A 16,777-nucleotide genomic window follows, 5' to 3' on the forward strand; every position below is an offset into this window, starting at 1 on the left:
AAGGTAGTTGAGGCCAGTTCATTGGCTGGATTTAAGAGGGAGTTAGATGTGGCCCTTGTGGCTAAAGGGATCAGGGGGTATGGAGAGAAGGCAGGTACGGGATATTGATTTGGATGATCAGCCATGATCATATTGAATGGCGGTGCAGGCTCGAAGGGCCGAATGGCCTACTCCTGCACCTATTTTCTATGTTTCTAATCTGATGTTGCTACCAACTTGTCTACCTTCTTTACACTTTCTGATCCATAATGTATGTTCATATACCATATTGAAGTTCTTCTGCCATGGCTTTCGTTGGACACTGAATTACCCATATTAGCCCATCCTAGGATTCTTACTGATTCACAGGAACCTGACATGAGCCTGTCCCACTTACGCGACTTTTTCGGCATTGGTCGTTGCAGGTCGCCAAAATTTTTCAACATGTTGAAAATTTTCGGAGACCTGCAACGACCTATGACGAGTGCTGGCAGTTGCCGAAAAAGTCGATTAAGTGGGACAGGCCCATTACTCTTGCAGTGGGATTCTAACCTCCTGCTCAGAGGTCTTATACTTGAACAACTAATCCAGGTGGGACTTGAATTTAAAGGTGGGAACCTGGCTTACCAAATGTCCCTCACGTTTATTCCGGCATGGTAGCACCCTTCGCCCACCTGGGTACAATCAGGTAGCATCCCTTACCTTTTTACATGTCGGCCAAGTCGTCTGTTGCCAGCCCTCCACTTTCACAAATCCTGGTCAGGGGAGAGATTACCAATCTCAGTAGAACCTCTAAAACTGTCGGAATAATTTACACAAGACGCGAGTGATGGTTTACCTTCCACCCTTCCAGCCGTTGCATTCAACACATAATCCTCCAAAATTTCCACCACCTCCAACGGGATCCCAACCCTAGCCACATTTTCCCATCTCCACCCCTTTCTGCCTTTGGCAGAGACCGTTCCCTCCGTAACTCCCTGGTTAACTTATTCCTTCCCACCCAAACCACCCCCTCCCCAGGTACCTTCCCCTGCAACTGCAGAAGATGCAACATCTGTCGCTATACCTCCTCCCTCGACTCTGTCCAGGGACCCCGACAGTCCTTTTAGGTTAGGCAGAGCTTCACTTGCACCTCCTCCAACCTCAACTACTGTATCTGTCCATCAGTCCATCATCGGCTCTGACCTTCCTTCCATCGAGGGGATTTATCGTAGTCGCTGCCTCAAAAAGGCTGGCAGTATCATCAAAGACCCACACCATCCTGGCCACACACTCATCTCCCTGCTACCTTCAGGTAGAAGGTACAGGAGCCTGACGACTGCAACAACCAGGTTCAGGAATAGCTACTTCCCCACAGCCATCAGGCTATTAAACCTGGCTCGGACAAAACTCTGATTATTAATAACCACTTTCTGTTATTTGCACTTTACCAGTTTATTTATTCATGTGTGTATATATTTATATCATGGTATATGGACACATTTATCTGTTTTGTAGTAAATGCCTACTATTTTCTGTGTGCTTAAGCAAAGCAAGAATTTCATTGTCCTATACAGGGACACATGACAATAAACTCACTTGAACTTGAACTTGTTCAAGGTGTGGACTTTTATACATTGGCAAGACAAATGCAGACTGGGCGATCGTTTCGTGGAACACCTTTGCTCAGCCCACCTGAACCTACCTGATCTCCCAGTTGCTGGATACTTTGATTCTCCTTCTCATTCCTACACAGACCTTTCTGTCCTCGGTCTCCTCCATTGCCAGAGTGAAGATAAACGCAAATTAGAGGAACAGCATCTCATATTTCGCTTGTGCAGCCTACAGCCCAGTGGTGTGAATATTGATTTCTCTCACTTCAGGTTGCCCCAGGCATTCCCTCTCTCTCTATCCCTCCCCCACCCAAGTCGCACCAGCTTCCCCTTTTCATCCAACAAACAGCTTACAATGGCCTCTTTCCTTTATCATCATTACTTTTTTGAATATCTTTAATTCATTGTTCTTTATCTTTCCACATCACTGTCTATATCTCTCATTTCCCTTATCCCTAACCAGTCCGAAGAAGGGACTCGACCCGAAAAGTCACCCATTCCTTCTCTCCAGAGATGCTGCCTGTCCGGCTGAGTTACTCCAGCTTTTTGTGTCTATCTTTGAGTGATGGTTAATTTCTTTGCTCACAATAACTTGTCAGACGAGGAAAACAATCAAGCAGAGACTGTTCTCCAAAACATGCAGCCTTTTTATACCATGATTGAGAGCAAAAACGTGGAGTGGGTCGCGTACGTTTGTTAACTATTGTGATCCAATATTCTTTCCCGTGGAAACATAGCCTTAACACAAGAAAAAAAAAATAGACGTTCAACGTCAGTGAGACCAGACATGTTCAGCTCAGCACTGATGGAAATTTCACTGGAATAAAGTACACCTTCCCACTGTACAAAGTGCTGCCAGTGTTCATGACAGGGTGGAAGAACAATTTAATTCCCACAGTCGCGTTAGGCATTTCAGACTTTGTTTTATTTTTTGCAGTATATTGGATGTTATTTGGGGAAAAAACTTAAAAACAGACAAAGATTTTCCATGGATAGGTAAAGGTGAGGAGAAATGTGGGTTCCTGACTGAGAGCAATGGGAGAATTAACACAATGGAATCATTAAAAAGTCAAGGAATTAAACAACCACTCTGTGTCAATTTTAACAGGCACAAAATCTACCATGAATTCTAGAGAAGTAAGAGTCATTGTAAATGAAGAATAAGAATAAATAGATATCAATAAAAAGTATATAGCGGTTAATGAACCTGAACACTAGTATATCCCAAGGTTCTGCTAAAGTCATTCAAGAATTTTGAAAAGGATGACTATAGTTAATGGATGCTTTAATTTTAATTTTCCAAGATTCTGTAAATTCTGGAATGGTTCCTGTAGATCGGTGGAGAAAAAATGTGTATTTTAGAAGGAATAGAAAACTGTGAATCACTGACTGACCTGTTATCCTGGCATAAGCTGCAGGGGAAATGACTGGGATCTATCACAATGGATATGAAATCAAGACACTTAGAAATTATTAATATGACTGAGCAGTGTGAACATAGATTTATGTAAGCAAAATAATGTTTGACTAATCTATTGGAGTTCTTTGAGGGTGCATCGAGTAGTGTTAAATACAAGAGGAACTAGTGGGTACAGTGCATCCATAAGGGTTTTGGTAAGGACACACAATATGAGGGTGAACAGTGTTGGAACATAAAGAATTAAGGGTAATATATTAGCATGAATTTTACACCCCATCCCCAAGTACCTTCCTCTGCAAACGCAAGAGATATGTCACCTGTCCCTATATCTCTTCCCTTGCCACCAACACACCTTGTCTGTCCATTTCGTCCCCAGATGCTCCCTAACCCACTGAGTTTAGACTTTAAACTTTAGACTAGAGACCACGTTGAACGGTGATCACCCCGTATACTGACATAGAAACATAGAAAATAGGTGCAGGAGTAGGCCATTCGGTCCTTCGAGCCTGCACCGCCATTCAATATGATCATGGCTGATCATCCAACTCAGTATCCCATCCCTGCCTTCTCTCCATACCCCCTGATTCCTTTAGCCACAAGGGCCACATCTAACTCCCTCTTAAATATAGCCAATGAACTGGCCTCAACTACCTTCTGTGGCAGATTCACCACTCTCTGTGTAAAAAATAATTTTCTCCACTCGGTCCTAAAAGACTTCCCTCTTATCCTTAAACTGTGACCCCTAGTTCTGGAATTCCCCAACATCGGGAATAATCTTCCTGCATCTAGCCTGTCCAACCCCTTAAGAATTTTGTACGTTTCTATAAGATCCCCCCTCAATCTTCTGAATTCCAGCGTGTACAAGCCGAGTCTATCCAGTCTTCCTTCATATGAAAGTCCTGCCATCCCAGGAATCAGTCTGGTGAATCTTCTCTGTACTCCCTCTATGGCAAGAATGTCTTTCCTCAGACTAGGAGACCAAAACTGTACGCAATACTCCAGGTGTGGTCTCACCAAGACCCTGTACAACTGCAGTAGAACCTCCCTGCTCTTATACTCAAATCCTTTTGCTATGAATGCTAACATACCATTTGCTTTCTTCACTGCCTGCTGCACCTGCATTCCTACTTTCAATGACTGGTGTACCATGACACCCAGGTCTCGTTGCATCTCCCCTTTTCCTAATCGGCCACCATTCAGATAATAGTCTACTTTCCTGTTTTTGCCACCAAAGTGGATAACCTCACATTTATCCACATTATACTGCATCTGCCATGCATTTGCCCATTCACCCAACCTATCCAAGTCACCTTGCATCCTCCTAGCATCCTCCTCACAGCTAACACTGCCCCCCAGCTTCGTGTCATCCGCAAACTTGGAGATGTTGCATTTAATTCCCTCATCCAGATCATTAATATATATTGTAAATAGCTGGGGTCCCAGCACTGAGCCTTGCGGTACCCCACTAGTCACTGCCTGCCATTCTGAAAAGGACCCGTTTACTCCTACTCTTTGCTTCCTGTCTGCCAGCCAGTTCTCTATCCACATCAATACTGAACCCCCAATACCATGTGCTTTAAGTTTGTATACTAATCTCTTATGTGGGACCTTGTCGAAAGCCTTCTGAAAGTCCAGATATAACACATCCACTGGTTCTCCATTATCCACTCTACTAGTTACATCCTCGAAAAATTCTATCAGATTCGTCAGACATGATTTACCATTCATAAATCCATGCTGACTTTGTCCAATGAATTCACCACTTTCCAAATGTGCTGCTATCCCATCTTTAATAACTGACTCCAGAATTTTCCCCACCACCGATGTTAGACTAACTGGTCTGTAATTCCCTGTTTTCTCTCTCCCTCCCTTTTAAAAAAGTGGGGTTACATTAGCTACCCTCCAGTCCTCAGGAACTACTCCAGAATCTAAAGAGTTTAAAAAAATTATTACTAATGCATCCACTATTTCTGCGGCTACTTCCTTAAGTACTCTGGGATGCAACTTATCTGGCCCTGGGGATTTATCGGCCTTTAATCCATTCAATTTACCTAACACCACTTCCCAGCTAACCTGGATTTCACTCAGTTCCTCCATTTACTCCCTTGCTATTTCCGGCAGATTATTTATGTCTTCCTTAGTGAAGACAGAACCAAAGTAGTTATTCAATTGGTCTGCCATGTCCTTGTTCCCCATGATCAATTCGCCTGTTTCTGACTGCAGGGGACCTACATTTGTTTTAACTAATCTTTTCCTCTTCACATATCTATAAAACCTTTTGCAGTCAGTTTTTATGTTCCCTGCCAGTTTTCTTTCATAATCTATTTTCCCTTTCCTATTTAAGCCTTTTGTCCTCCTCTGCTGGACTGAATTTCTCCCAGTCCCCTGGTAGGCTGCTTGTTCTGGCTAATTTGTAGGCTTCATCTTTTTTTTGATACTATCCCTGATTTCCCTTGTTATCCATGGATGCACTACCTTCCCTGATTTATTATTTTGCCAAACTGGGATGAACACTTGTTGTAGTTCATCCATGCAGTTTTTATATGCCTTCCTTTGCATATCCACCGTCAACCCTTTAAGAATCATTTGCCAGTCTATCTTGGCCAATTCACGTCTCATACCCTCAAAGTCACCTTTCTTTAAGTTCACGACCCTTGTTTCTGAATTAACAATGTCACTCTCCATCCTAATGAAGAACTCAACCATATTATGGTCACTCTTGCCCAAGGGGCCACGCACAACAAGACTGCTAACTAACCCTTCCTCATTACTCAATACCCAGTCTAGAATAGCCTGCTCTCTCGTTGGTTCTTCTACATGTTGGTTTAGAAAACTATCCCGCATACATTCCAAGAAATCCTCTTCCTCAACACCCCTGCCAATTTGATTCACCCTATCTATATGTGGATTGAAGTCACCCATTATAATTGTTTTACCTTTGTTGCACGCATTTCTAATTTCCTGTTGGATGCCATCCCCAACTCCACTGCCATTGTTAGGTGGCCTGTACACAACTCTCACTAGCGTTTTCTGCCCCTTAGTGTTTCGCAGCTCTACCCATACCGATTCCACATCCTCCAAGCTAATGTCCTTCCTTTCTATTGCGTTAATCTCCTCTCTAACCAGCAACGCTACCCCGCCTCCTTTTCCTTTCTCTCTATCCCTCCTCAATATTGAATATCCCTGGATGTTCAGCTCCCAGCCTTGGTCACCCTGGAGCCATGTCTCCGTGATCCCAACTATATCATATTCATTAATAACTATCTGCACATTCAACTCATCCACCTTATTACGAATGCTCCTTGCATTAAGATACAAAGCCTTCAGGCTTGTTTTTACAACACTCTTACCCCTTATACAATGATGTTGAAAAGTGGCCCTTTTTTATTTTTGCCCTGGATTTGTCTGCCTGCCACTTTTACTTTTCACCTTGCTACCTATTGCTTCTACCCTCATTTTACACCCCTCTGCCTCTCTGCTCTTGCACCCATCCCCCTGCCACATTAGTTTAAATCCTCCCCGACAGCACTAGCAAACACTCCCCCAAGGACATTGGTTCCATTCCAGCCCAGGTGCAGACCGTCCTGTTTGTACTGGTCCCACCTCCCCCAGAACTGGTTACAATGCCCTAAAAATTTGAATACCTTTGAGGTCCTACTTTTAAGTTTATTTCCTAGCTCCCTAAATTCACCTTGTAGGACCTCATCCCTTTTTTTACCTATATCGTTGGTGCCAATGTGCACCACGACAACTGGCTGTTCACCCTCCCCCTCCAGAATGTTCTGCAGCTGTTCAGTGACATCCCTGACCCTTGCACCAGGGAGGCAACATACCATCCTGGAGTCTCGTTTGCGGCCGCAGAAACGCCTATCTATTCCCCTTACAATTGAATCCCCTATTACTATTGCCGTTCCACTCTTTTTCTCCCCTCCTGTGCCGCAGAGCCACCCATGGTGCCATGAACTTGGCTGCTGCTGCCTTCCCCTGATGAGCCATCTCCCCCAACAGTATCCAAAATGGTGTACATGTTTAGGTGGGAGATGACCGCAGGGGACTCCTGCACTACCTGCCTACTGCTTTGCTGGCTATTGGCCACCCGTTCCCTTTCTGTCCTCTTTCCTTTTACCTGTGGTGTGACCAACTCACTGTACGTGCTATTCACAACTTTCTCAGCATCGTGGATGCTCCAGTATGAATCCAATCGCAGCTCCAATCGTTCAAAGCGGTCTGCCAGGAGCTGCAGCTGGACACACTTCCTGCAAACGTAGTCACCAGGGACACCGACCATATCCCTGATCTCCCACATGTTGCAGGCTGAGCAAACCACGGGGCCAATCTCCACTGACATAGCTTACTCCCAAATTAACTCAACTCCTTCACACTATAAAAATCTTTATCCTTTAAACTGTACCTTTACTAATAAATACTGTACCCTTAACTCACAGAACCCTTAACTCACAGATCCCTTAACTCACTGATCCCTTAACTCACTGATCCCTTAACTCACTGAACCCTTAACTCACAGATCCCTTAACTCACTGATCCCTTAACTCACTGAACCCTTAACTCACTGATCCCTTAACTCACTGATCCCTTAACTCACTGAACCCTTAACTCACAGATCCCTTAACTCACTGATCCCTTAACTCACTGAACCCTTAACTCACTGATCCCTTAACTCACAGAACCCTTAACTCACAGAACCCTTAACTCTTAACCTAGGAGGAGGAGCCATCTTGGGGAACGGCTGCTAACCAGCAGCCGTCCGCTTAAGCCATTTTTGTTTCAGTTTTTAGTAAGTCTTGTCTTTCGTTTGTAAGAGAAATTGACTTCTTAATGTGGGGGGAAGGAGGTAATCTTACTTCTAGGTCCCTACCTGGTCAGTGAGGCAGCTTTTTCTCCGGGCTGCCAGTCGACCCGTCCTCGTGGCCTACCAATGGGCTTGGAGCGCCGTTTCCTGGCGGGGACCGCCCAGCACCTCGGCTTCGGTGGCGGCACAGCGCTGGAGCGCTATCGTGGTGCGGAGTGGGCGATGCCTTGCCTGGGTCGCCGCGTTGGATTGACGCGCTGGAGCTCCGGTGAGATGTGACCGCCGAGATCAACACCTCCGGGCTGCGGGTCTGCGGAGCGGAGCGGGCGGCGCCGTCTTTAACATCGGGAGCCTGGGAGCTCCAACCTGGTGCGTCCCTGTCGGCTTCGGAAGCCGACAATCCCCTGCTAGGAAGCGGCCGATCCAGGTGGCCCAGCCACTGTGAGGATTCTCCCGGCGCCGGGGCAACTCCACCCGGCCAGAACGGCCAGGAACATCGAGCCTCCGTAGAGGCAATAGGCCTCAAATAGGCCTGACTTCTGGGAGAACTGGGGTTGGGGACTGGACTTTGTGCCTTCCCCCACAGTGGTAACCATTGTGGGGGGATGATTTTTCTGTGTGTAGTTACTATGTTAGTCTGTGTCCAAGATGGCTGTCGGAAGGGAGAGTGGACGCTGGCGCGCTTTAGCTGCCGCTGCTCTCTCTTCACATTGTGTTTTTTGATTTTTTTTGATTTTGTGTCTTTGGAGCGATTTCTATCTTTAATTTGTATATTGATGATGTCCTTACTATTTATTTTTCTCCGATTATATGTTTTTTTCTCTTCTGTTAATCTTTGTAAGGTGTCCTTGAGATTTGAAAGGCGCCCGAAAATAAAATTTATTATTATTATTATTATTAACTCACAGATCCCTTAACTCACAGAACCCTTAACCTGAAAGCAGAAATGTAAGCCCGGGGTTGCACCCAATCAGCTGCTTCCTCTGGTCCTCTTCCACCAATCAGAGGCTTCCACCAGACTCCTTTCTCTGGAAGTGAGATGGAACGCTGCAGATTTGGGTAACTCCTCCTCTCACCAACGGCTCCCCGGGCCTCCCCGGCACTATCCTATACACTAGGAACAATTTACCATTTTTTTTAACCGAAGCCAATTAACCTACAAACCTCTGCATCTTTGGAGTGTGGGAGGAAACTGGAGCGCCCGAAGAAAACCCATGTGGTTACAGGGAGAACGTAAAAACTCCGGATAGACAGTACCTGTAGTCAGGGTCAAGCCCGGGTCTCCGGCGCTGGCAATTCTCCTTCAGCGCCACTGGGCCGGCCAGCACTTGGTGTTTTGCTGGAACTGAGGGGATGTGGGTGATACTAGAAGATGGGGTGACTCCATATGTTATCAAAAGCTGGGGGTGCACAAGGGTCTTCTAACCAGGACAAGTGATGTCAAAGGTCTGTCTTTTGACACGTAGCTGTTTTTTTCTCTAGTTGCTCTTCAATGCCAGAGTGAGTGGGGGATTTGGTATCTGCTGGTTGTGTGCTAATGAGGTTGTCCATTGAGCTGTTCATAAGTAAACTGTGATAGAGATGGTGCTAAAATCTTTATGCAGATCTGATCTTGGTGATTGATTAGTTTCTTCAAACATTTTAAGCATGCTCAATTTTGATGGAACTGCTTATTTATTGAAATGCATTTTTCTCTTGTGTTTGTTCCCCATGGTTTACATCTGTTATTCTGTTCGGAACAGCTTGATTTCCATATAAGACAGCAGAGAGTTGGAAGTTTCCTCTAATGCATAATGCACATAATGTGATTCCACCCCAGGCATTTTCAGTGGAAATAATGGTCAACTTGAGTTTGTTTTGACCTCTGATCAGTTCTGAAATGCAGTCACGAATGGCACTTTTGTTGCATTGTTTTGTGAACTCCTACTCAATCGACAAAGGAGAATTTTCACCCACAGCTTGAACATTATTCCATTTGAGTTATAGTGTGTTTTTCGTGAAAATACATGACATTTCAGCTAAAAATACATGACATAAACAACTTCATAATTTATGGATTTATTTTTAAACTTGCGATAGGTACGCAGTATTAGGATTAATCTCATGCTGGCATTTCTCACACACCTACATAAACAAAGTTGGAATGAACAGAGGCAATTTAATTTCAAGAACACTTGCCCCCCCCCCCCCCCCCCCCCCCCCCGATTTGTTGGCAGGACATTCATTCAGAGGCCACTTTTATCATTGCGTCTCAGTGTCAGACCTCTAAGCCTGTGTTGCTTGTTAAAGGATAGCAGAGTAGCACAGGGGTAGATTTGCAGACTTACAGCACCAGAGACCTGGGTTTGATCCTGACTAGGGGTGCTGTCTGTACGGAGTTTGTACATTCTCCCTGTAACCGGCTTTCAACGGGATCTCCGGTTTCCTCCCACACTCCAAAGACGAACAGATTTATACCAATTAGCTTGGTATAATAATTGATTGTCCCTAAGATAGACACAAAAAGCTGGAGTAACTCAGCGGGACAGGCAGCATCTCTGGAGCGAAGGAATGGGTGATGTTTCGGGTCGAGACTCTTCTTCTCACTAGTTAATTGTCCTTAGTGCGTGCCAGATATGTAAGTGTTTACGGGGATTGCTGGTCGGCGCGGACTCGGTGGGCTGAAGGGTCTGTTTTAGTGCTGTATCTCTAAATAAACTAAACTAAATTTAACGTAACTTAGCATTACAGAGGAACTAGCAGTTACACTGTGTTAAGATCAGGCTGAGAAACCAAGGTACTCCTTTGGAGGTCTTGACCTGAGATTCAACATCACCTGATCTAACGGCGCCGTGTGTGTTTATTTATTGATCTGATCCAAGTCATGCTGTGGTTCACCCAGTAGGATCACTGAATTCCCATTGGTTTGCCAGTTTCAGTAATAGCATTGAAAACATTTTATTCAGGCACAATGTTTGTACGGTATCAGAGCAAAGAATTAAAATATCCACAGATATCTACAGGATATCTACAGGCTCTTAAAGATAGCTGAGTCAGAGGATATGGGGAGAAGGCAGGAACGGGGTTCTGATTGGGGATGATCAGCAATGATCACATTGAATGGCGGTGCTGGCTCGAAGGGCCGAATGGCCAACTCCTGCACCTATTGTTTATTGTCTATTGTCTACAGACCTTAACTAAAACCTGAACATATCATAAATAACAAAAGGACAAATCAATGGATATTTTTAAGACCGAGATAGATAGATTTTTGATTAGTTTGTGCGTCAGGGGTTATGCGGAGAAGGCAGGTGAACAGGGTTAGGAGGGAAAGATAGATCAGCCTTGATTGAATGGCGGAGGAGACTTGATGGGCCGAATGGCCTAATTCTGCTCCTATCATAGAAACATAGACAATAGGTGCAGGAAGAGGCCATTCAGCCCTTTGAGCCAGCACCGCCATTCATTGTGAACATGGCTGATCTTCCCCAATCAATAACCTGTGCCTGCCTTCTCCCCATATCCCTTGATTCCACTAGCCCCTAGAGCTCCATCAAATCCATCCAGTGATTTGGCCTCCACTGCCCTCTGTGGCAGGGAATTCCACAAATTCACAACTCTCTGGGTGAAAAAGTTTTTTCTCACCTCAGTCTTAAATGGCCTCCCCTTTATTCTAAGACTGTGGCCCCTGGTTCTGGACTCGCCCAACATTGGGACCATTTTTCCTGCATCTAGCTTGACCAGTCCTTTTATAATTTTATATGTTTCTATAAGATATCCCCTCATCCTTCTAAACTCCAGTGAATACAAGCCTAGTCTTTTCAATCTTTCCTCATATGACAGTTCCGCCATCTCAGGGATCAATCTCGTGAACCTACGCTGCACTACCTCAATCACAAGGATGTCCTTCCTCAAATTAGGAGACCAAAACTGTACACAATCACTTATGAACATGAATTTATAAAAACAAAAACTATGGAATTACAACTAAAAGACTATACTGACATAACTAACAGACGTAAGACACTGCACATTCAACAAACAACTCACAAAGAAGATACTGCTGAAAAACAAGCACCCTTATCTATATAGGGTGATTAGGATGTATCAAGTTGCTTTGTACCATGAAGGGATCGAGACCCTTCTTCAGACTGAAGTCTGAGTCTGAAGAAGGGTCTCAAGATGACACATCACCCATTCCTTCTCTCCAGAGATGCTGCCTGTCCTGCTGAGTTACTCCAGCATTTTGTGTCTTTGGTTCAAACCAGCATCTGCAGTTCCTTCTTACACACCATGAAGGGATTATTGTTCACAGTTCTGTCTAGGATTTTATCAGTTGTAATCTTGGGTTTACAAGTTGTTCTTTGAGATGAGTTGACTTTAGTTTATTGTGACGTGTACCGAGGTGCAGTGAAAAGCTTTTGTTGCGTGCTATCTAGTGTGTTCAGTGTGTCACTGTGTTCAGCGGACCTACTTTCAAGTAGTTGAAGGTTTTGTATGAAATAAAGTAACCTCATCAATTGTCTGCAAACCCTTACAACCCTGTTAAATAAGCACACTTCTGCACTGAGATCATATTACCTATTTTGTTCTGAGGCCTAGTTCTGTTGCGTAGTATATTATTTTGGGGATTGAGGATAGAATTTTAGCAGAAAGCTGATTGTGGAAAGCAATCAATGTTTACTGTGTCCTCTGTGCATGACACCAAACTATCTATGCTTCGCGCCTGGCTCACATCCCATAGGTAGTGTACTGCTCTGCAACTCCTCCAAAATCACATCCTCGCATGCCTGCCCTGCTAATGGAGAGTTTATGTTCATAAGTGATAGGCACAGAATTAGGCCATGCTCTGCCATTCAATCATGGCTAATCTATCTTTCTCTCTTAACTCCATTCTCCTGCCTCCTCCCCATAACCCCTGACACTCGTGCTAATTAAGAATCTTGCTATCTCTGCCTTAAAAATATCCAGATGGCCTTCACAGCCTTCTGTTGCAATGCACTCCACAGATTCACCACACTCAGACTAAAGAAATTCCCCATGTCCTTCCTAAAGGAAGTCCTTTAATGCTGAGACTATGACCTATGGTCCTCGACTCTCCCATGAGTGGAAACATCCTCTCCACACCCACTCTATCCAGGAGAGGAAGGAGATTTAAAGGGGAATTGAGGGCTAACTTTTATTTAGCACAGAGAATGATTGATACCTAAATCTTGCTGCCAAAGGAGGCGGTGGAGTCCGATACAATCACTATGTTTAAGAGATATTTAGAAAGGTACTTAAACAATGAAGACATGGAAGGTTATAGTCCTAATGGGGGCAAATGGGATTGGTGAAAATGGGCAAAATGGTTAGCCTGGATGTGAGGAGCCAAAAGGACCTGTTTCTGTGCTGTGTCTTCTATGACTAACCAAATAAAAATGTAACCTTAAATTGTTATCCTGGCATTTCTATTTGCAGTTGTTGACTAACTTCCTCTTTAGTTCCAACATTTCCTGGTTTTTATTACAGAAATAGTAAGGATGTTTTTTCTTCTTTCCTTTCACAGAATGAACCAGAATCTCATTTAGTTTATCAGATCGCAGGCCATAATATTCCTTTACACCTTCAACTTCCTGGTAAGATTATGGTGACATTTGATACTATTCATAGATTTGTAGGTATGTGGAAATTTAGTTGGAATGACGATGAGTTTTTGCTCAATTTTATATATATAAATATATGGAAAAGATTAAAGCCAATTTAGTGGATGATTTCTGAAACCATATTACACAGGGGAAAGACACAGGTTCCATAGTTGAAATCGTGGGAATACTTAAAAGTTGTATTTTGGAATCGCATTAACAGTTAATGGGATGCTATTTAATCCCTCAAATCTATGCTGGTTTACATGATGAATAGTAAGATTAAACGAGAACTTACCAGTTTGAAGTTTGATCTTTATTTTATGAGGAGTTACGATGAGGGATTACGTGAAGACCCCGCCAGCACGCATGCGCGTCAATCTTCAAAGCAGCGGTGTGAAATCACAGACAGGAAACATTGACCTGAGAATAGTAAGATTCGAGAAACTAGAACTACCAGCTGAGTTTTATGAGGAGGAGTTGGGAGCAGAGGGCATGTAATCCCTCATCGTAACTCCTCATAAAATAAAGATCAAACTTCAAATTGGTAAGTTCTCGTTTAATCTTACTATTTTACTTCGGAGTCACGTGAGTGACTACGTGAAGATTTTAAAGCTCTGTGACTTCATGCCGTGGAACAAGTCCATGTGTCACACACTACATCAATTGACCAAGGATGAGTAAACATAATCATGCATTCAGACATGTCATAGATGTAGACATGCTGATGCTCTTCTATGAACCAATAATCACAATAGTAACCCCTGTCATCCAGGAGGAACTATAGACAGAACTAATTGAGTTGGCAAATACCACCGGTCTGGCAATGGGTTTGTACAATGTATTGAAAGATCGTTCATTTGGCCACCCTGGAGACACTAGGATGGGGTACCGTAGAACATCCATACCCCTACCGCTGAACTGTTACAGCCATGGTGGAGTGAGATTAAAATGTCAGTCACTCCTGCATAAGCCAGAACCCGTTTAACCTGGAGATGGTCTATACTGATACCTTCTATGAGGTTTATGTAACTGACAAACATAGATAGATCCGTGCCCCTAAGGCTCTAAGTGACCTAACATATAGTAGTAGATGACCACACATAACCGAAGGTCCATAGGGTATGCCCAAATTGTAGTTAGACCTGATGCCCCTGGTCTACTCTGCTTGACTGAGCCATAAACATAAATAGTTATTAGCCTGCAGCTGTAACCATGCTGACCAGTCACGCTAAGCAATGACTAGACCCATTGCGCTGAACCAGTGTCATGAGCATAACCACTTTTAAGTGAGTTTGACCAAGGACAGGGATGAAACCGGAGCCCACCGGCGAAGCGGCGTCAGCACAATGTTAACATTCCATATCTCTACGTGTCTGAGCCTGTGAGGTTTGAGTTGAAGATACCCTTCATGAATCTGGATATCAGAGGGTGAGACCCAACAGAGTAGGTCCCGCTTCTAGCAGAAATATGATGAGAAGGCACATTTGGCACAGATAATAGTACTATAACTAACTATGTCAAAGACCCATTCGAAATTGAACTCCCAGTCGTCAGTTATCCGTGCCGTATATATGCCAACGAATTGATCATCATGCATAGGATGGTTTCCCGAGTCACAGGCAGAACCAGCAATACTATGTTAGAATTAATCATATAAGGTTCTTATATGATTCCCAACATCAGCGGGAACCATGGCTACATAGGACCATCACTACAAAATGGCTGAAGCGGATTACTGAATATTTGCAAGACCCGACCAACAAGGCAAAATGGAGGAAGACAAACCTCCCCAGAGTAGTGAGAGTGCGTCTATCGCCACTGCCATGTCACCTATATATATAAAATATATTTCTACTGGTGATTGAGCCTGGATGCAACATCTCGATCGTAGTGTTCCATAAGTCATTAAGTCATTAAAATACTAGTGATCCATCATCCATTCTGTTTTGACATGGATTTAACATGATGCTACTCTCGTGCCAAAAGAGGTTAGGTAAACCATCCCTGGCTACTTAGACTTGATTGCACCTAAGTGATTAACCTATGACACCACCAAAGCGTACGAACTTGGACTTGAACATGCTGATTATGCCTATTCGCACAACCCTTAACCCATAGCATGCACCTAGTGTATAAAGATAGCCGATACCATAGAACTGAAGAACAGGTCATTCATGCAAATCCCATCACCTCCGTGAGTAGAGATGGTATTAGTAATCTCTCATCTTAAGCCCTTGCATCTGTTTGTAATATAACTGAAGATTTGCTGACGAAAAATTATGTGGAGCAATGCTGAATACTGTTCGTCCACCATAGTAACTTTCATGGAGGTAAATAACGAGACCTACTTACCAGCGTCTCTAACTCCAGGTCCCTTACCTTACTGGAGTTCTAGCGAAATTTCATTTGCAGACTCTGTCCATGTTGTCATTCCCATTAGATCGCTGATGCTGCTGACCAACTTCTCTTCTATTGGCTAGTCCGTCACCGACGGAGCAGCAATTGTAGAGGCAAAGCACCATTTTCTCTCATGCTACCATCGTGCATTATGCATTAAGCATGGGACCCCGGCACAGTCATATTCCGTTCCTGTTTGGAGTCAATCCATACTAGCCTTAGGCACACTTTTAGAGTGGAAGTAATTTCACCTGAATCCGTTGTCACCATCCGCCTCCTCAACTTGTCTGTGCATGCCTCTGTACGCACCATGTTTTGCGACTCCATCTCCCATGGTCTTATAATATATATGGCTCCATCTTCATCCTTTATACATCCGATTAGGAGGACTTATGCGGTGAACCAGGTGTGCCTCAGGCATGTGTGCATGTATTTTAGCACCATCTCCATCACTGCGCTCAACCCAGTGGGAGGAATGGCAACCCTGAACCAGGCGTTGCTTCAGGCACATGTGCATACTCCTGTAGCACTCTCTCTACCACTCCGTCCTTTGAGTGGGAGGAACTTGCAACCCTGAACCAGAAGCTGCTGCCTGACATGCCTGTAGATGGAGCATTCTTTGACTGCGACGAATCACAATCTCGCCTGACATAGATGCCCAAGCCTTGGCACTCACTCTGAGTTGGGTTTGTCTGGTTGCTTCCTTCAGCAGCCGCCAGGACTAGCTGTGCAAATCGATGCTCTGTTGGTATCCTCATTCCCCAAACAGGCTGCACGTGCTAGTGACTCCGAATCCTGCTCCTTCCCAATGCTAACGCAGTATACAGAGAAGGACTGGAGCGCCTCTGGCCCCCGTACGTCAGACATAGTGGGAGAAATGCTGGACACAAACCTGCCAGTTATTTGTCATGGCTGAAGACGTTTACCTGAATGAAGACGCCCATCCCAGTTAACAAGAGATTTGATCACTTAA

General features: G+C 44.2%; 1 protein-coding gene across 11 annotated transcripts in view; it reads left to right on the forward strand.

The window, feature by feature from the left end:
• The window catches only part of adam22 (ADAM metallopeptidase domain 22), a 256,501-nt gene that overhangs the window by 117,387 nt on the left and 122,337 nt on the right, over window positions 1-16,777 (forward strand). For all 11 annotated transcript variants that reach the window (XM_033012998.1, XM_033013001.1, XM_033013004.1 and 8 more), the window contains one exon: window positions 13,329-13,398. In XM_033012998.1, the coding sequence (XP_032868889.1) occupies window positions 13,329-13,398 (70 nt within the window). The remainder of the gene's footprint in view (window positions 1-13,328; window positions 13,399-16,777) is intronic.

The sequence above is a fragment of the Amblyraja radiata genome, chromosome 2, assembly GCF_010909765.2.
Source record: "Amblyraja radiata isolate CabotCenter1 chromosome 2, sAmbRad1.1.pri, whole genome shotgun sequence".
NCBI classification, from domain to species: Eukaryota; Metazoa; Chordata; class Chondrichthyes; order Rajiformes; family Rajidae; genus Amblyraja; species Amblyraja radiata.